Genomic DNA, 22007 nt, shown 5'->3' with positions numbered 1-22007 from the left:
TTCTACGCATGGAATCAACTTCCATTTCCGTATGTCTCGGCTCAAGAAATTTATGATCAATCATTTTTATATGAGTACCACTCACCGCATATATACACACATTGATGCGAATTTCTTATTTAAATTTTGTCCTCCGCAGCAGTCGGAATACATGGTCACGTGTTCAACTTCTGTTGATAATTCGCGTAAGGATATAAGAACACATGATGCAACTTCATCTGTGCCCCTTTCTGCCTTTGTTTCGTCCCAAAAATAACACTAGCCCTGAGGAGTAGCAACATCGTAAATAAAAAGATTGTAAACGTTTAGTTTCCTCCGCGCAATACAAAACTCCTGTTTTGCAGGACGGCGTTGTTAACACATGCTGAAGATGAAAACAAATCACCTTATGAGTTCTATCTTTCAATGCATTCTCCTTGTCTAGTCTCTTTTCTTCAATTGCTTCATTCTTCCTTTGTTAGTGCTCCTCGTAATTTTGCAGTTCTGCTCTTTTTCCATCTTCGGACAACTTACTAAACTTGACACATACTTTATTGAGACTGTGTGAGATTATTGGGACTCTATCCTACTGTACAGCAGTTTTACTCTCAACATCTTAAATGCGTATTATAGATATTCTTTATTAGTACTAATTAAACTTAAAGTATTTGAGAACAAGATCCTGAGACGAATATTCGGACCCAAGAGGAACGGAAATGGGGAATGGCGGAAACTTCATAACGAGGAACTACAGAATTTATATGGTCTACCCAACATTGTAAGGGTCGTTAAGTCTAGGAGGCTTAGGTGGGCGGGTCATGTAGCTAGGATGGAAGAAAGTAGAAACGCTTTCAAAGTCTTGACTGGAAGACCAATCGTAAAACGACCATTAGGAAGACCTAGGCGCAGACGGGAGGACAATATTAAGATGGATCTCGCAGAGATTGGAATACAAAGTAGAAACTGGATGCAGTTAGCTAAGGATAGAAGTCAGTGGAGAGGTTTTGTGAACGCGGCATTGAACCTCCGGGTTTCATAAGCCATAGAGTTAGTTTTTTTTAGTACTAATTAAACTTAATGGCACTCCTTTGTTATAAAGATTTTAAAGGGTGTTCTTAATCGATAAACCCTTGCTATTATATTCCTAATTTAAAATATTCATCTGTAGAAAAAATATTAAATTAAGGAAAATATACTATACCTTTTTCAGGCAAATACTCTGGATCCCCATCACTGTCATCTTTCAGCTCTGTACACTCTGAAGCACTATCATCGTCATTGTATGTCAGTAACCGGCAAATATCTCCTTTAGCAATACTTTTGCTTCGCCTGTTCATTTTTATGACTTTCTTGCTCTCCTGTTTTTGACACAATAACTGTGTTGCTTCCTCTCTATTCATTGCTTTTGAACTCTTTCGCAAAACAAAAGAAAAAAACTTCTTTGTATGTCAATAGCCATGTCTCTTTTAACAACCAAACCCCTAACCAAATCCAAATCAACAATCGTAAACAATCCATGGCGGCTTTTACATACAAAGAGACCAAAAAATGCGGTACTCATTGTGGCGTATGAGCGCCAGGCCATATTACTGTGTACTCAGATCGTTTAATACAGAAGTGCGTATGTGTCATTTAAGCCCTTATGCTTTGAACAACTTGTTTTTATATCTCTTAATGCCCTTATGAAAATGACCCCCCACAGCTGAACGGTTCGCCATACAGCCACAAAAATTTCCCAGCAGCTAGACACGGTTGACATCTATCGGAAGAATTGAAAATCTCAAAATCCCAAAAAATGTAAGTTACGCCCTTATGTATTGAAAGCGACGATATCATGTAAATAACTTATATAGACACATGCTGTATGTGGACGAGCGCTGCCCTGTTCATATATGGTAGCAGGATACTGTCTCATTTGAGGCAACACATGAGGAAGTAGGATCTCAATGACGTATCGTTGTGTCGTCAGGGTTCCCTGAATACCTACCAGATTGATTTAAGTGATACGCTATGCCTCTTCACATCATCATGCCAGGAACAACATCAAGATGTATTTTCCCCTTAGTACAACCATACTTGGAGACGATGATCATCCGAGGTAGTGCTGACCCGAAAGTCGTGGCTCAAAATGGGACACCACTACTCAATAATCCATGCTCCTTGCTATGGTAGCATTCCAAAAGCAGTTACACTATTATGGTAGCCTTCGAATGAAACGGCGATTCAGCAATTCGGCTGCTCCTTGTCTACGAGCAATGGTGCAAGATGTCACGGGGTGTTGTAATCAGTCCATTATGTACGTCCAGTTGGCAATCACAGATGTGAAAGGGTTATGGTATGCTTGGGACACAATACACGGATCCTCCGTTGGTGTGATGAAACTTGGGTGACCAGAATCTTGACTACGTTTGTGGTTTCTTATATCTTGCCATTAAGTTCAACTTCGGACTACTACCACATCTGAATGCCCTACACGCCTAAAGATTGCATGATTCGACCAACCGACCATATGCAGACACACTGAAGCCCCTTTCAAAACCTGTCAAGTAGTGGTAACGTTGTTACACATTTACACGCAGCTTTTTCAGTGGTCCTTCACAATCCTCAAGAACTGTCTGAGGCTGCGCACGCTACTTATACCTAGGTATACCCTATCAGGCCTAATAACATGGTCTCATGGTGACAACACTAATCATCTGGTAGCCATTCCAAACGTAACAGTTTATTGCAACTGTAATCATTTGTATCCGCGAATGGTATGCACATGTACGAAATTATGTCGATATTGGACCATTCCTTTCAGGTGCTTAACTTTTTTGTTAGTCAGTGGACTATTATTATTATTATTATTATTATTATTATTATTATTATTATTATTATTATTATTATTATTATTATTATTATTATTATTATTATTATTATTATTATTATAAGTATTAATGGAGAATTAAGGTTTCAGTGGTGTCTCAAATCACAGAAGGGGTAGAAAAAAGCACTAACCAATAAGCTGGAAGGAAGAAGCATGAAGTATCCAGGGCTTACGAAGGGGGACGGTATTTAAAAGAGAGACAAGATTGGAAACCACTGATGTAGACGATTGCATAAACATTTCATAATACATAAAGTTATATGGCAGAAGCATAAAAGGAAATTTGCATACAAATGAAAAATACAGAAGTGAAAAGTGAGTAACTAAGTAACGGCCATAAGTGAAACGTTTGGATGTAATATTTCAATTCCCCTCATAATCATACCAACTGTAAGCACGTTTTTGCTTCACTATTAAATCAATGCTTTCTATGTGATTGAAAATAATTTTAAAAATATTTTTACGTTCTTTTCAGAATATTACCTATGCTGATGCAATGGGTATGACATTAGTATTCGCAATCTTTGACTATGATCGTTTCTCGAAACATGACCAGATTGGTGAAGTAAAAGTGCCACTGTGCCAAGTTGACCTCGCTCAAACAATCGAAGAATGGAGAGATTTACAGAGTGTAGAAGGAGAAGGTGGGCCGGTAAGTTGTTATGGGTTCATTAAGCAGCACAGTCTAAAATTACAGATTCTATATCTTCATATCAGTTTTATATGGTAAATACTCAATGAGATATAGTATTAAAACAACCATTTTAAATAAATTTCTATATTGCTTACTATTCTGTAAGTTCTTAGTTTAAACAAAAATAGATATTTTTCTTACGCTCCACGGCATGTATATTAAGACAAAAATGTTCATTTCAATAATTTGAATCACGCTACAGCACTCATCACTTGGATGACACGAAAATTAGTTCAAAGAATATTAGAGAAAAAAATTGATCGCCATCACCAGTGAGAATGTTCTGCAGTGTGCATGCATTTTTATGTGGTTCAAATCCTGCAATAATTCAGTTTTCTTGTTACGTACAAATGAATCAGTATATATGTATATGTAATTTCTAGTTTATTGTTGAAAAAACGTACAGTTATTTTGCATATGTTTACCTGAATCCGAGTGAAAAATGAATTTTCATTTTATACAATTTGGTTATTTTTATAAATCATAGTACTATGAAAGAATTTGAAGTAATAAAAACCTCTTTTTTTCATTCTTCTGTTGACATAAGTTAATTTCCTAATAACAAAGGATAAAGTTTTATTTCTTACAAACACGATTTTCACGGATATCTTCATAAATTAATATTACTTTGTCAATAGTTTAAAGCATTTGAAAACTAAAAGAGAGAAATTTCATTATTTGTTTCACTTCTTATGAGTTCCAGTAAAGCACGTATAAAGTTTACAATTTTGTTTCAGTTACTCGAATGATTTCATTTACTTGTAGTCGATCTCATCATTTATTTACAGAAATACTTAAACATACATATATTACAGAAGTTTTAACGATATGTTGAAATTTTGTTAGTATTCAATTCTCGTTGTAAAGTAGGATACTTGCATTTTAAACTGTACTGTGATGGCATTATACTATTTTAATAATTTTAAATGTATTTTTAACAGAATAGCTTCACAACACAGTTTCTATCATAAACTTAAAGTATGAACTGTTTTGTTTTTATGTGTCTTTTATATGTAAATTGGATATAATAATGCATTCTAGGTTGGTAGATCTTGTAAATATTATAGTAAGTTCAAGTGTAGAACCTACTGAGAAAACTACACAACAGATTTTCTGTTTGGCTGATTGCTTGTTTTGATTTTGCATTTGCATATAATTTGTTATGGCTTTGCAAATAAGGTTTCTTGGACATGTTCTAACTGCCGTATCAGATGTTTTATTTCAATTTAAGGTAATGTATTGTAATATTTGTAAAGTCTTTTCCCTTTATGCCAAGCTCAGGAAATCATTTTAAGTTTACATGTTACTATTAAGAAACAAAATGGGAATTACGAGTAGTGTTTAGGTAATGTTGAAAATATATAATGTTTCTTAGTACTATAGTCAGTGAAACTGGACATTCTTGAACGTCTTAAGTCTATTATTATGTATCAGATCTATTAATCACGTATTTAGTTGTACAAATTCGTATGAACTTTGGAGCGCAACGTTCATGGGTGCGCTAGTTATACTGACAGGGAATGCTTGTTCAATATACATAAATTCGATTTATTTATTTGTGCATGATGCTTAATATTTTCGTTTCCTTTCAGTTTGGATATGGGTACAATATGATAGAATTTTGGTTGCATGGTATATGGGAACGTTTTCTGTCTTTGATCCATTTAATATAAATAATTTGTTAGAAAAACATTGTTTGAAAGTGCAATTATATCTAATAGTGGGGTTTCACTGTTGTAACCTATAGGTTAAGGTTACAGTCCCGGATCGCTCTTGAAGCCTAGAAAATTTCTCCATGCTTGGCTACAGAACACATTCCTGGAGGCATGATTATCTTCCACATTTGAAAAAAATAGCAACTTTGACTAATGTTTTAAATAAATTTTAGCACTTCTTATTTTTAGAAATTTTGAATTAGTGTGAAGTGCTTTTAGAATACGCTTATACAGTGGCGTAGGGAAGGGGGGCCCGGAGGGGCCGGGCCCCCCCAAAGAGGTCCGACAATGTACTTTGGTACTTTGATGTTTGTAATTTTTTATATATTTTTATGTTTATATATTTTTTTGTTTGTAATTTTTCTATATGTGCCTATAACAGCACTTGGCCCCCCCCCAAACACACATCCTGGCTACGCTACTGCGCTTATATATAATTAAATTCATGGGTGATTGAGCTTTGAATAAAATATCTAGGTCTAGGTGAAACGTAAAACTGGGTTCTTTAGTTCTTTGTCTTTATGTACGATAGTAGGAAATACTGCTTTTCTTTGAACAGTTCTAAATTCACTTCAATATTTTTAACTTCCAGCATAATCACGAACCTAAAATGAATATTACGAAAATGGTTTTTAAAATTAGATTCAATACGATTGTAATATTATTATTCGCTTCTTTTCTCCTTTATTATTCTCCCATTCTCATCATAGTGTTAATTTATTTTTATTAATTCACATAGTAATGTTGTAATAATTTTATTCGTAATATTTGTATTAAAAGTCAGACGAGAGCGAAAATCGAACATGATTCGGCAGATTAAACCGAACTCGATTTGCTCTATCACCTGATCTTTTATCAGTGGTGTTACCAGACTTTAAATATGGGACTTAAACCTCATAGAAATATGCTCTAACTCTCTAAGTCGCAAGTAAGATGGTAAGTAAAAACTAAACAAACCAGGATTTGGATAGAGTGGAGGATTAACTGGAATGGTGACGACAAGACAATTCGATTCAGTTAACCAAGTTGATCAACATGCCAAAAGAGAAAAACCTCATCTGTATCAAAGTCAAGAATAAGAAAAAATTCTGATCTTCGAAATAAAAATCCTTGCTGAATTTTTAAATATACTACATAAAAGATCCTTAAGGCTGTGTTTGTTTATTTACTTACAATATTTCAACGATAGTGCCAGTGGTTTAGAAAATATGTACTACAAACTCATATATAAAAGTGTTAAATGCAATACTATTCAACATATAAGTAATTAAATCAGCTTCAAATTTTAAATAACTAAAACACCTTTAGTATCCTATTTATAAAAGTTTAACGTCTCAGTGTGTCACGCTAATATATGTCGCTATCTGTGCTTGTTTTGCCTGATGCGAATAAATGTCACTAGCGTGCAGCAAGTTGCCGATTTAAAATGTTAATATGATTTCATTCTAACTTAAGAGCTGTATTATCTCAATTTAGTTATTTAGTAATAGGACAAGGTTCGTACAAATATTAGGACTTGAATATTATTATTTATGTAACCGCATGTTGGTTGCTGGGCAAACTAAATAATAATAATAATAATAATAATAATAATAATAATAATAATAATAATAATAATAATAATAATAATAATAATAATAATAATAATAATAATGATAAATAGAAAATAGATCTGTTAAATACAAACAATTCGAGCTTCTAAGTTTAATCTACAGTGTACGACGCTCGAGCTCAAAGCTCAAGCGCATCTACTCGTTAAAGTAAATGCAATCTTACTCAATATATAAAAATGATCAAATTTTAAACTAACGAAAAGCACCAGTACGCTTATACTATTATCAGAATATATGATCTTTGTAAACAAATTATTGTTCAAAAGTTCTATATTTATATTAATATATATGTTTTTATTCTTTTCTTTTATTGTCTAATCAAAGAAACTCTTGTTTCTCTCGGTATATATATATTCCACCTCCTTGTGTAAACTACCAAAGATTTTCTCACGAATGCTTCCCTTGTTATTCTTTTTCTTTTCACATATAATTTTTATATTAGAAACTGTAAGTTATGCAATTCCATAATCAAGTATTCTGCTACCTCTAACTTATCATTGGATTAGGGTTTTTAGGAACAGTTTTTATTAAGAAAAAACGTAAAACGTAGAAAATAATCCATCTATCATAGGAAGATAAGTGCTTATTTTAGTTTATTATAAAGCAACGGCTTAACAAACCTACATATCTAAACCTATATTAAGTTATATCTATCTATATGATACTGATTAACCCTTTTATGATTTCCACTTTTTGAGTTAAATTTTAGACTTTCACTCAAACACGTACTGCTTCCTTACTATATATTGTAGAATTATGGTTCATACCTAGTTGTTTTCAGGATAGAGGATACTTTCCAATGGCATTACTTGCTTGTCCGTATTATACACCAGAAATGGGAATATCGGGTAAAACCGGGAGATTTTTCGAATTTTTTAAAACAATTTTTACGCCCCTCTGGCCCAGGCCTGAGTTCACGTAGGGATCTGAATTCTTTCAAAAGGATACATTGCTATGTACATAATACGTGTGAAAAATTTCAATCTTATATCTTGAAAACTGAGGTCGGAAGAAATTTTTGAAAGTCTGAAGGTGACTTTTTTCATATACAATATACATATATGAGGTCGAGGTGAAAAGTTCTCGGCCTGACCCAGAGATGGCATTCCAATCAGCAAAATTTTATTGTTCTTGCCTGGGGGCGCTTTCCAGTTGTTCGAATAACAAGTGTCAACTTGTTCTTTCAAATAGGTTGTGTGCAGGTATTGTTGCAGTTAGACGTCTTGCTTGTTAGTTGTGAAAATGGATAAACATATATCGTGCCGTAAACATTTTTTTTGTTTTGGATGGATTAACCCCTACGAAAATTCATCCGAAGTTGACAAAATTTTACGGGGACTCTGCTCCTTCCATGTTAACCGTTAAAAAGTGGGCAGCTGAATTTAAAAGTGGTCGCATATCCCTTGAAAATGACCCACGTGAAGGAAGGCCAAAAACCGCAACCACACCGCAAACAATCGAAAAAGTGTATGATATCGTGTTGGACGATAGGCGAGTGAAGGTGAGTGAGATATCTGAAAGTGTGCGGATATCGGAGGAACGAGTGCGAAACATCTTGTACAAAGAGGGATGCGAAAGCTCTGCGCAAGATGGGTGCCTCATTTGCTGACTGCCGACCAAAAGCAAATACGAAAACGATTTTCGCAGCAATCTTTGGACCGATTCAAAAGGGATCCGACCTATTTTGTGCGGCGATTTGTGACAATGGATGGGACATGAGTTCACCACTACACGCCAGAAATGAAACAGCTGTCCATGTAGTGGGTGGAAGGCGGTGGTGCAGCGTCGAAGAAAGCGAAGACGATCGTATCGGCCGGAAAGGGCATGGCCAGTGTGTTTTAAAATGCGTTAGGAATCCTGTTAATTGATTACCATTAGTTGATTGGTTTAAGGGAGAACAATTACAGACTAATATTACTCCAGCCTTCTTGAGCAGCTAGATTCGAAAATTCGCGAGTAGAGGCCTGTCTTAAAGAAGAACAAAATCATCTTTCACCAGGACAACGTACTTGTGCACAAGGGTGCGTTAGCGACGGGAAAGTTGCGGGATTTGCTCTGCCATCCCCCATATTCTCCTGATTTGGCACCATCGGACTTCTATCTGTTCCAAAACTTGAAGAAATTTCTTGATGAGTAGCGCTTCACATCGAACAGAGAAGTTGAGAGGATCGTGAATGACTATTTACACAACCTTCCAGACTCCCATTTATGAGAAGGAATACTGATGTTGGAGAAACGCTGGACCAAGTGTATTGAAGTTAAGGGAGATTATGTCGAAGAATAAAATCATTTTTGAACTGAAATTCACAGTCTTTCATTGTTTAACTTCCTGTACATCGTTCTGCTCTCTTCTGTGTTAACCTATTTCTACCCCTCTTTTCCCCCAACCCATGGTTTCTTAGCGGTTACGTCTTCACGGTAACTTGTAACTTCTTCTGCAGCCTCCTCTATGCGAACTTTAATATGTTCTCACCAGCTGTTACTACTCGCATCTATCCTTTCCTCGTTTGAGTCCTTTTCTTGGAATTTTTCAACGAAATGATTTCTTACCTCCTCGTTTTCAAATTTTCAGTATTTAACATCTTCTTGCCTACTTTCCTTCTGTCTACATTTTCATCATATCCATTTCGGCCAACACAAGATTATGATTAGAGAAATTATCAGCCCCGGGAAAGGTCTTCGTGTTATAAGCTATTCCGATACCTGTCGCGAATAATAACGTAGTCTATTTGATATCTTCAGCCGTCTATTAAGAATTCCCGTGTATATATTGTTCTCTTGTGCTGATTGAACCACGTGTTCCCAATTACTAGTGAATTTTGTCTACAGAAATTAACCAGTCCCTCTCCCCTTTCATTTCTTTTACCTAAATCATATTTGCCTACGACATTAACTTCGTTTTTCTCCCACAACAATTTCACATACACTCATCTTCTCCCAGTCTATAATCTCTTCATTTTCCTCATAATTTTCCTCTATTTCTGCAATTGTATGCAAAGTCGTCGGTGTCTGTATCACTACTAGTTCCTTCTCTTTTTTTTACCCTTAAGTCTTCACACCGTAACTCTACCATCAGCAAATTCTCCTTTAAGCGCCTACCAAGAATTATTCCCACTGCTTTTTTATTACTTGAGTAAACATTCTATATATTCTTCGCTGTTCAACTCCCTGTTGCCTTCCCATCTAACTTCACAAACTCCTACCAAGTATAGATTATTTTGTTTCATTTCTTCTTTAAGATTTTCTAACTTCCCTCTCTGTAACATGGTATCTACGTTCCACGTTCCTGTCCTAAACCTTTTGCTCTTGCATGACTGATTTTCTCTATATATCTTCCCCACATTGTTAATTTCTCGTCCAATAGTCCTTCCCAAAACATGCCCCTCCTGGAGATCCGAATGGGGTATATTTTACCACTGGAACTATATTTTCACCTGCGAAAGAAATAGAGTGCTGGTTTCCCGTTGCCTTCCAGCCAATAGTATTTCAGCTGTTAAAGTCACTCTGACCACACCTGGGATTAATGTTCAAATTGCTATATAAATCACTATGATTTTTCCCAACTTGGCTATTTAAGAACTGCTGCCTCCTCCCAGAACACTCTTCGTCTGGCTAGTCCATCGAGACCAATTCGGTAGGACCAATTCAATTAGTAGTCAACTACCGCCGGCATAGCTTTAAATTTCACTGTAGCATCAATCCTCTCCACCTAATACATTGAGAAACTTGATATTAAAGAAAGTCAGGATTCTTTTTCTTTTTGCAATTTATGGTAATATTTATCTGTTCTCAATGCAGATTGTAATTTCGTTTTTTTTTCAGTGATGTATGTAGTGAGATTTTAGGATTTTTTGATTGTAAAATTTACTTCATTATTATTCCTTAGGCTACGTGTATTTCTGTCGAACACCAGAGTTCTTAATTAAAATAGTTTCTTATAATTGTATAGGAATAACATTGACAAACTTGAGCTGTGATTAAATTAGTAAATCATTAGACACAAACACTTATTAATTTTAATATTTTTTTGGCTTGGCTAACTTTTGCAGCAAATTAAGTTGACATTATTTATTATGATAGCATTATGGCAAAAATTTACAGCATTTGGAGTAAATGCTGGGCAAAAAAGAAAATTAAATGCGTCGATTGGGATTAATTCCCCACATCTACCAATTTTTACTAAAAATATTTCTAAACTCGTTATCATTACAATCCAAGAAAAACTATCACCTTCCAGAAGCGAAGTTTTTAATTAGATAAGTGTAGCCAGTACATTGGGTCCTATTCCGTTACTTTTGGTCTCACTCTTAACACACAATTCACTAGTTTTGACACACATAATTACATGTTACCGCACGATGCTGGTCAACGCAGAAAAGTCTGGTGTCAAACCCAAAATCGAGTTCAGACCCTCGTGCTTGTTTCGGTTACACAGACTCATCTTATAAATGTCACTCGTAAAGTATACAAATAATAAATAAATGTAAACTATATGTAAATTCAGTGGATAGAAAGACTAGGAACAAAAAGTAAAGAGAATATGAGTAAAATATACATTAAGGATGTTATTACTTTAATCGTTTTTTTTTTTTTTTTGACTGAATTTCGGTCTAACGGAAATTGTTTTATTTACTAATGGAAGTTCAACATCACCTCTAAAATCTCTATAAGACTCGTTGTAAAATCTTTCCATAGCAGTGTTTCCTACTTTCTTGCATATAGACTAAACAGAACTTTTTGAATTACCTGCCCAAGTTACAATTGCATCTAACTAGAAACATAAAAATAGTTCTAGCACACTATTTTCAGATGCTATTGAATAATGCCAAAGGGAATATTGTAATTTTAAAAAAGAGTTGGATTTGAGTCTTCAATCTTCAAAACAATCATAAGAAACTATAAATTTGCTTAATATATTATATGACCATTGCCTTCAAAACCATCAACTTTCATTAAAGATTGTTCATTTCAATATGTCCAATACATATTGACAGCAATATTATCAAATATTTTTAGTATTAAAATATATGTGGTAATTTCTGGTATTACACAAACATAGCGTCGTCATATATCGGGCAATCACAAAGATGTACTTAGCACTATATATATATATAAATTTAACATAAGTTTCTTTTTATTATAATTGGAATTGTTAGAAAAATGTATATTTTTATTTAGACATGACTAATTATTTGAACGATTTTTAAAGTATTATTTTTATTTCAGTGTTCGGAACATTATATTCAATTTACATTTTTGTTTCAAATTATAAATTTATAGCAAGAGGACAGAAACTTGAACAGTTTCTTACAGGATATACAGTTCCACTGAACAAACGTGACTTTTTAAGTTACTCTATTCATGAATATATCTTTTCTTTTTTTCATCAAATTTTCTCTACTCTGCTTTTGGCCTGTATTTATGGTTGTGCCCTACGACCCATTTGCATGCTGGTTCAAATGACTACATGTAAGTATTATGGCACCTTTTATTACTTGGCATTATTAAATGTTAGCCTCGCTGTCTGGAATGTAGTGAACACATTAAGTGCATACGTTATACTTGTGTTTGGTTACTGAGCATGCAACACGCTTGCTTAAGCACTGCAAGAAATATTGCAAGATTTGAATATATCTTCGAAAACAACATCGGAGGAATAATCTTAGTTTTAGGAATATATAAATAGAAATAACTGAAGAAGATGGAATACGTTCCTTTAACAAGAACGTTCACAAAATATTATTAACTGAAAAAATCAATAATCTGTTATTATAAGAGAAAATTTATTCATGGTGTAATTAAAATATTTGAAAAAAAAAAAAAAAAGTAGTGCCTACTTGACACATATTCAGCTTTCGCATATTTTTTGGTACTTACATATAAGGTATGGAATTTACCAAATTCAGCTGTCGAAAATTTAATAAATGAAGAAAACTAATTAATTTGATGTTGTAAGTAGAGCTTTTCATGTGCACAATTAATGTAACTGTCACACATTCCCACCTCCCGTGTGCACCAAATACTGTATATCAACATAATATTGTAATACATATTAGTTTCCTTTGGTATTATAAGGCGAATGTTCTCTCCCTGATCATTAAATAGAAATTTCAAGTACAGGCTTTCTCAAAATGAATTTGTAGAAAATAGAGAAATGTGCTTTGGTGTTGTACTCGTACTTAGCCTGTTAGATATTTGGTGTAACGTTGTCTTAGGCTATCACAAAATTTTCCTAGTCCGGTTTGGTACATCCGTAACAATGTAAAATCACAATATTGTTAATGGTGGGAACTTTATTATTATTCAGTATATAATTTCAGAGTTTGTATTAACTGACTTGAGTACATTCAGCTCTATAAGCCTTCCTATTGTTTCTCTGCTGTATCATAAAGGTAACAGTATCATTTCCTAATATAATTTTTGAGTTATGTGTAATTAATATCACTTGTAAATGTTGTATTTGCTCTGTTTGGTTCACTTATAATGTCAAAACTTGATTTTGGATCTTCATTATGCAAGAATATTGTGCGAATATTTTGTAATTTTTATAAACCTGGCAAATATATTTACTTAAATTTATATCAAATGGATAAGAAATTCTTATTATTCTTTGGCGAATGTCACATTGTAGCTCGAAGGTAAAGAAAACTAGAAATTTCATGTTATGTGGAAAAATACAATAGTATTTGGTCTATTTTGGTCACATTATAGTAGTATCTGTTCTATAATATTTTCGTTATTTACGGGACACGGTGGCTCAGTTGTGTAGCACACACTTTTGGTGCACCGTGCTCGTGGGTTTTCTCGGGGTTCTCCCGTTTCCTCCCACTTTCTTCATTCCACCATTTCACTCATCTCTCATCATCACCGTCTCCTTTAGCCTAATCGGTATAATCGTGGGACGTAAAACTAAAGATTTCATTTTTTTCATTTTTACACTTTTGGTGCTAGTAGTGCCAACTCCACTCACAGACACACATTGTGTTTGTAATGGATAACAGTCTTTCTTGAGATTCTCCCGTTTCCTAGCACATTTTCATTCCAATGTTTATTTCTTTCATAATAATTCACTTTCATTAAACTTAAGTCTCCTTTATCTTAAAAGGCATAATTATAACGTTAAATAAAAGATTTCATTTCATTTTCTCGCTGTTCGGAATTGCTAACAACTTTACTTCTCGACGAGCGCTACGTGTAACTTTCTAACTCTCTGGGTCTCAGCAAGACTGCTATGAGGTGACGTGGCTATAAAATAATTATCTACAATAGTTATTTAGCAAGCGTTACACTGACATAATAAATATATCATAAGTATTTGTCATCAGTCAGATCATTTGCTACAAATCTGCAGTATGCATCAGCAAAAGAGAGTATAAAAGAGTATGTATGCTCTATATTGCTTATTTAGCTTCTTCACCTTGACGTAGCAGTTATCGCATTTCATACCGTAGTTGAATTGTATCGTCTTCTCTTCTTTTGTCCTTTACGTTCCACCTGTAGTACGTTCCTTAAAGTGCAATTTCTTTCTCGAACTATATTCTAATTAATTTCCTTACCTGTATCTAGTTATTTCCGGAATTACGATTTTCTTGTCTATCCTAGTATATTATATTTTCTTTTCAATCTATCCAAGTAACTTTTTCAATTATTGTTACAGGTACACTTCGAAAAACTTTACTCCTTTCTCCATATTGTACGTGTTTCTCTGCTGTAGACTTCAGTACATAATACCGAACATTCTATAAATCGTTTTTCTCAATTTTTATTAGGTCACTCTGTGTTTTCTTCTTCTGCCATTTCCTTTCTTGCTTCTGTTATCTCCATTAGCAATGTTACCAAATAATAAAACCATAGTTATCCGAAATACTCATTATAGTTAACCACAGTTAGTCATCTGTGCTACTGTACTTTACACTCTCGTCGTAGCAAAGTACAACATAACTTGAATTATCCGAATTGCAATCATCGGGATCGATGTAGGGAAATAAAAAAAAAGTAGATTAAAAAATGAAATGCGAACACTGTGTATCCATTTATAAAATTATAATTTCTTTGAAAATTCTGTTTAAATCAACGTTAAATTTAATTGGAATTTTCTGAATTTCTTAATGATTTGTATTAAAAGTTTCAACATATATTGTCACATTAATTAAAAGCGATTTGACAGATTCTTTCTTTTATCTCACGACATATTCTACTTTTATGATTTTTACAATTATACGGATTTCTGGGTATCTGGATTACATTCAGAACTTATCCATCCGGAAATTTCAAGTTTAAATTGTATTTTTTGCATTTTCATTGTATTCCAGTTTCATTATTTTTGGAAACGCAACTGCGACGGGATCACAACTGTTTGCGTTTCTTGTTGGATTTTATTTTCAACTAGTTCATATGTATACAGGGTGTCCGAAAAGTAATGGCGAAAAATGAAAACACAGATTCCTGGCACCAAAACACAACAAAATGTTTATATTACATATAGTCCAGAAATGAATAGGGGCGAAGCTAGACAGCTTCGAATGTGGAGGTAAAGGAACTTCATACTTGCCAGCGGAATGATAGGAGCTAGGAAGGGAGTTCAGAAAAATATAAACATCATATCAGCTTGACATTTTAAACGCATGTTACGTAACTGCGACAGAGATTCTCCATACGTAATTTAGGGGTTCACCAAATGTCTGTACGGCAGGGGTAATTAAACGGTGCAGTAAAGATGGAAACCATACAGAAAAAAAGTTCTTATCCATAACACGATTGCACGTACATCTACAATGGTAATCAAAGCAAAGATCACTTAGCATAGTTGCATAATCTCGGGGGGCAATGGAAAGTGGTATACTAGATAGAAACTTGCAGAGAGAGGGTAGAAATAAGAACAAGTGTAACTAGTCGTGTCATTTAATGAAATAACAGGCAGAATCCACAACGTCGTATTGTATTTTTAATCTGGTATCTTACACACAATATCACTACAAACTACTAGATCATACGTGCTAACAATAAAGTACCTACAGAAGATATCCAAAGTGCTGTCCTCTCACATCTATGCAACGTGATAATCGTGAGTTTCAAATGCACTCTATCACTCCCGGTGTGTTGCGTAACTGTTCACATGCATCTTCAATGCGGTTTTGTAAATCGGCAAGTTCCTTTCCTTAAGTGTGAAGTTCCTTTCTCCCCTCATTCGAAGCTATCTAGCGCCGCCTCTGTCCACTTCCGGACTATATGTCATATTAGTTTTTTTCTTGTTTTGGTGCCAGGAATCTGTGGTTTCATTTTTCACCGTTACTTTTGGGACACCCTGTATAAGTAAGCACATTCACGTAATAAAGTAACGAAATACTTATTAACAAACGAAAACCTTACAAACTATTAATAATGAAAACTTACTAACTCAAGGCTGACAACTGATACTTACAAACTAAATAAAAACACAATATATATATATATATATATATATATATATTTTAAATCTTCGTAAACTGCATTCTTGGGATTTTTTCGTGATTTTGATCTTGGAAAACAGCGATCATGTCTTCAAACCGAGCAGTACAGTGTTTAGTTGAAATTGAGAATTATTTTTATTTTTTAAAAAATAAAATATAGTAAACTAATATTGAAATCAAAAGAACTTGAACAGTAACAAAATAAATGTATTGTCTTTTCATGTTCTTTACAACCTTCCTCAACGTTTTTTCATTTCTACAAAAAAAAAAAAAAAAAGTCAATTTTCGGTTCAGATTCCTCAACTAGAGCCTGTTATGTGAACAATTCTACTACAGTCTTCCTACGTAGAAACATTTTAGTTATTTATTCAAAATGTATATTAAACACTATTGGGTAAAATATATACTAATTTCGAATTGTTATTCTAATTAAAACTTCCTCTTTGATTTCATATTCATCTCTAACTCTTATTTTTGATTCATAGAAAGAAGAAAACTTTGCTAATTTTCCGATCCTTGAATTCCAAACTAAAGTTTCTCTTATGAATATATCTTAGCTCAAGAGATAAACAATGTTTTGAGTGAATAAACACCACATATATTCTCATATTTTTTTCTATAAATTTTTCACTCATCACTCTTAATAAGCCAATAGCATCTGTTCTACCATTAGCTTCCGAAAACTCAGCATGCTCTTTCTCAACTCCAATTGTACTCCCATACAACCTTTTGTTCAGTATCCGAAGCATTATTGTTGATGTATGTGATATTGCAGCATTCACATATAGTATATTCGGTTTCTATTCTTTAGTCAATTTTAATTTTTCTCGTCTTGAAGAAATATCTTCTCTTGATCGCCTTTCCATCTCAAATATTTAATTACAGAATAGGTGAAAATAGTTTTTCTGTTTTTCCTATGTTCTTAATAAACTCACCTAGTATATTACTTAGAGTTTACTTCCCATTTCTCTCTTCCACATCACTATCTCAAGCTCTTCCCGATAAACCGTAAATTGTTTATTAACCTCGCGTGTTTTATTTTGATAAACATCGAGACAACGCGGTTACCGTTCTTTTCATACACGCTCTCAATATATATTATTTTCATCTTAAAACGTCGCTCCTCTCTCTCTTTTTCCATTTTACTTTTCTATTTTTGCTGTAAAAAAAAACTCTCTCGTTTCATAAAAAGTTTTAGTCATTTAAGTTTCTTGAACATTTCCTCATATGTTTTTCCTCTTTTCACCCATTTTCTTTTGCAAAATCCTGCCCTTATTCTCTCTGTACACCGTTGAACTTAAAATTTTTTCTTTAACTTTTTTCCCACCTAGTACTATCATTTAGCACTATTCTTACCCCCATTTTCACCAACAACCTGTAACTCCTTGTTTCCAAGTCATTCTTTTCGCTTAAACTTCTGCATGAACTCTTTCCTTTGAATTTGCGTAAGAATTTTTCCCTTCATTCTTCAGGTTTTTTAGTATCCAACATTTTCTTCTTAATTCTTTCAGATTCACTTTCAATTGTATACCCATCTTTCTACTTCGACCGCCAAAGATTATGATCTCAGAAGATGTTGAGTGAGGTGAGAGTCTCCACGTTTTATAAACTACATTGATTTTTTTTAAAATCACAATATAACAAATTTGATATCTCCTTTTTCTGTTGGTTATTTTCATGAAGCTTCCTTGTTCTAGTAGAATCAAGTATTTCCCTTTAAAACTCAGTATACAACTTTCCTCTCTCATGTTGTTTACTTTCCTGCTTTATCACCATAACAACATGAAAGTCTATTGTTACAAAATCTCCTGTATGTACTATTTTTCTTTCTACTATCAACGTAACTTTTCCGTTGAATGTAAAGTGAACTATATAAGACTATACTAGTGTCAAACTATTTTAATTCCTTACGTTTCCCATTAAATAATTCTACTTTCACCACATTACTTCAGATGATTATCAAGAAGCTACTTTCTCAGCACTAGGACCTCTCTCATCATATTAGATTATGAAATATCTCATTAATCACACTAATCATTACAAACGTCTATCAAATTTGGATTACTTTCTCACGTCTGCGTTTTCAAATTTCCTAACCTTCCTTCTTTTAACGTTGCGTGTATGTATAATTTTCGAATTGAGTTATTTTATTTCTGTTTAATTTTTCTCTCCAGTTGTTTCTCTCACATTCTTTTTCTCTGGGTGAGTAAGCACTCTTCAAAGACATGCCAGTGTCTTAGATCCCTGAGACTGAATTGGGGAATGTTTGAAGTTCAACTCTACCGATCATAATTACTGAGAAATATTGTGTTCAAGAGTTTCTGTTCCTGAGCACAGCAAGAGTAAACATTCAGTTTACAAATTTAATATGTCTGTGTGAAACTCGCTAAAGTACCCGCAGTATCACATAACTATTACGCGATTGTTACCGGAAACCGTAAAACTATGTATTCATACTACTCATGTGGAATTATCTATTGTGTTTCAACTACTGTATTAAGAGAGTGGTCTATGACCTAGAAATGTAATATATATATATATATATATGTGTGTGTGTGTGTGTGTGTGTGTGTGTGTGTGTGTGTGTGATATAGTATATTTCTAGGCTATGAACCGCCACCAATATAGGAGCTAGAGGAACTAGGCAGAAAAATCTAAAACGTCAACGGACATCAAAATTTTCGATATATTTAATTATGGGGACTGCCGCCTTCATCACTGCACTGTCACTATGCTGCGTGGTTCGCGCCAACGAACGCAGTTTTACTTTATGCGTCACGAGGTACAACTTGGTATAATACGTGAAATCATCAGACCACTTCGGAACGCTACTAGTGTCGTTCTGACAGGCAGTAAGTAGACGTGGGTTACTGTGATGTAGTGTTGCATAGGAACAGTGACAACAGAACACGATTTTGTGGAATTTGTAGCATGGAGAGCTTTAGGAAAGATGGATCCCGGGCAGACACAACTTGTGGAAGCTGAAGCCCTCGGAGTGTGTTTTTGTGTCAGTTTCAGACTCTAGACATCCTTTCAACAGACGTTGGAGGCCTGTACAAGGTTTCTTACTGACGTCAGCAAGAAAAAACCGTTACTTGGTGTTATCGGCTCGGAAAAACAGATGGCCAAATCCAAATAACTTGCAGCGTGCGCTTGTACTGGCAACAGGACGCAGGGTACCAACCTAAACCGTGCGCAATCGGCTGCGAGGAGGAGGCCTTTATACGTAAAGGCCGATGATATATATCCTTTGGACCGCTCAGCACCATAGAGCTCAAAGAAACTGAAATGCTGAATATTGTAAGTAGGAGCATATTGAGTAGAACACTGTTTTGTGCCCGATCAAGTCACGTTTCAGCTTACAGTTGACTCATTCTCATCTGGAGGAAACGTAGATTCCAAAATTATTCATCCCGTGTGCAGGAGATATCTCCATATGGAGCTAATGGTATAATGATGTGGACAGGAATCAGTACTTCATGACGCATAACCCTTTAAATTATCCTGAACAAACTCTAGTGTAGTGGTGCAGAAACTAGAATCTTAGACCTCACGTTTTTCCTATAGCTGCAGCAATTGATAATTATTTCATTTTTATGGGCGATAATGCCAGACCTTACAGAGCACGTGTGGCAGATATGATTATCCAGGCAGAGCGTATCAAATGTATGGTATGAATGGCGTCCTTCTCAGTCCCAAATCCCAATGAATACTTGTGAAACACACTCAGCAAACGCGTTCCAGCTAGGCCAGCAACTCTGCAACAGCTGGAAGTGGCACTACTAGAGAAGTGGAAAACCCCAAAAAACAGACCAACATCGACAACCTGGTCGAACCCATGGCAAACAAATATGCAGCAGTTGCAGACATTCGGCGAGACCACACACATTATTGAACGTATATTTTGTTATGCATATGTCAAGTACAATCATGTTTTTGTGATGCTTTCTTGAGTGAATTTTTCATTCAAGTGCACAAATCACTCAGAGCTCTTTCGTACTGAGTATCCAGCACAATTATGTTGCAGTGATAACAGCAACAATTTCTTACAATCAAATATGTCAACAATATTGAGTATCTTCGTTCATTTTGACGTTTACTGGCTTGCTCCAGTCATTGTTTGACCAGCATATATGCATGATGAACGCGAATGAGAAACTTCCATGAAGGAAACCAAAACACATGAACGTGAGATTCAATAAAGATATCACTACATAAACACTCAGATTAACCAAATTATACCGCTGAATGTGAAAATCTAGAACACCTTTACCCTATCACTTATTGTGCTGCAGCTACAGTGATGAACGTAACACAGATAAACGAAAGAAATACAGAAAAATCCAAGAAGCCAGCACGTACAAACACGGCGAAAAGGAGCCAAGCGGACAGGACACTCAAATGGCAAACTCGACTTGAAAATCGGATAGACTTATTAAGGATATAAATCGGCCAGCTGATACAATACAAAAAGTAAAATAAATCAACCAATCTGAAGAAAATGATTGAACACATAATTAAACCATTAGAAATAGAACATAACTAATTACACCATCACGCAAGTCCTGGATAGATTCACACAATAGTTAACTGTATACACAGGAAGGATCCTCAGATAAAAGAAAACAACTGCTCGAAAGAAAGATAATAATGATTTTCAACAAAATTCAAAATAGTAGGAACAAGGAAACTGATCAAACATAACTGCCAACGACCAATGAAAGCACGTGTTACTGGTCTCAAATTTGGGAACAAACAAGCACATGACACCAAAAGTAATACTCTTAAAGAAGAAACAATCAGATCTCAACCAATTTAAGATACGGAGCCATTTTACATAACAGAAACATTCGTCAAACAAGCAATTAGAAAATCAGCAAAATGGAAATCTCCAGGTCATGATCATATTCACAATTTCTCGTACAAAAATTCACAACATTACACAGTAGCATCGCTACATACTATAACTGCATCCTTCAAACTACAGGGGACATTCCTAGATTTCTAACAACTTAAAGACATTTCTCTTACGAAAAAGAAAATAGAAACACTAAAATCCCGACAAAGTACATGCCGATCACGTGCCTTCCTACAATGTACAAATACATAACATCAATACTAATTGAAAAATACATAATCTCATCTGCATAAGAACAGAATTATGACAGAAGAACAGAAAGGATATTACAGGGTCAGCAAAGAATGCTAGGACCAGATCATAATAAGTACAGTACTTAGTGAACAGACTAAATCTCAGAAAAGAAACCTAAGTGTAACATTTACAAACTAAAAAAATGGACTTCGATCCAATTCCACACTCACATCTAATAGAGGTACTACAAATGTATAAAATACATCCTACGATCATCGAACTTTTATAACCACCTAACAAACAATGCTCCATAAAACTGTGTGAACAGAACAAGATAGTATCCCGGAAAATAACGATAAACAGAGGCATATACCAAAGCGATTTCCTGAGTGCTCTATGGTTCTGCATAGCTCTCAACCCTCTTATTAGATCATTAGCAAACACACATCGTACGACTTTAAGGTAAAATCATGCAACACGTCTCGTAAAATCGACCATCTGCTGTACATGGATGACCTAAAGCTCTATGTCAACTCTTGAAGCCAACTAAACAGAATACTAGAAATAGTAATAGCTTTTAGCTCTGATATGTGTAT

The 22007-nt window shown here is 34.5% G+C and overlaps 2 protein-coding genes across 2 annotated transcripts in view; one reads left to right on the top strand and one right to left on the bottom strand.

The window, feature by feature from the left end:
• The window catches only part of LOC145683916 (synaptotagmin 1-like), a 246462-nt gene that overhangs the window by 142531 nt on the left and 81924 nt on the right, over window positions 1–22007 (top strand). The window contains exon 7 of the mRNA XM_081755592.1: window positions 3324–3500. Within this exon, the coding sequence (XP_081611718.1) occupies window positions 3324–3500 (177 nt within the window). The remainder of the gene's footprint in view (window positions 1–3323; window positions 3501–22007) is intronic.
• LOC145683917 (trypsin inhibitor-like) overlaps window positions 1–22007 on the bottom strand; it is a 472745-nt gene that overhangs the window by 398771 nt on the left and 51967 nt on the right. The gene's annotated exons all lie outside the window — the stretch shown is intronic.

This window comes from Thermobia domestica, chromosome 4, assembly GCF_964235325.1.
Source record: "Thermobia domestica chromosome 4, izTheDome1.hap1.1, whole genome shotgun sequence".
Classification (NCBI taxonomy): Eukaryota; Metazoa; Arthropoda; class Insecta; order Zygentoma; family Lepismatidae; genus Thermobia; species Thermobia domestica.
Note: the sequence above shows the minus strand (reverse complement) of the source record. Positions and strands in the feature narration are given on the sequence as shown.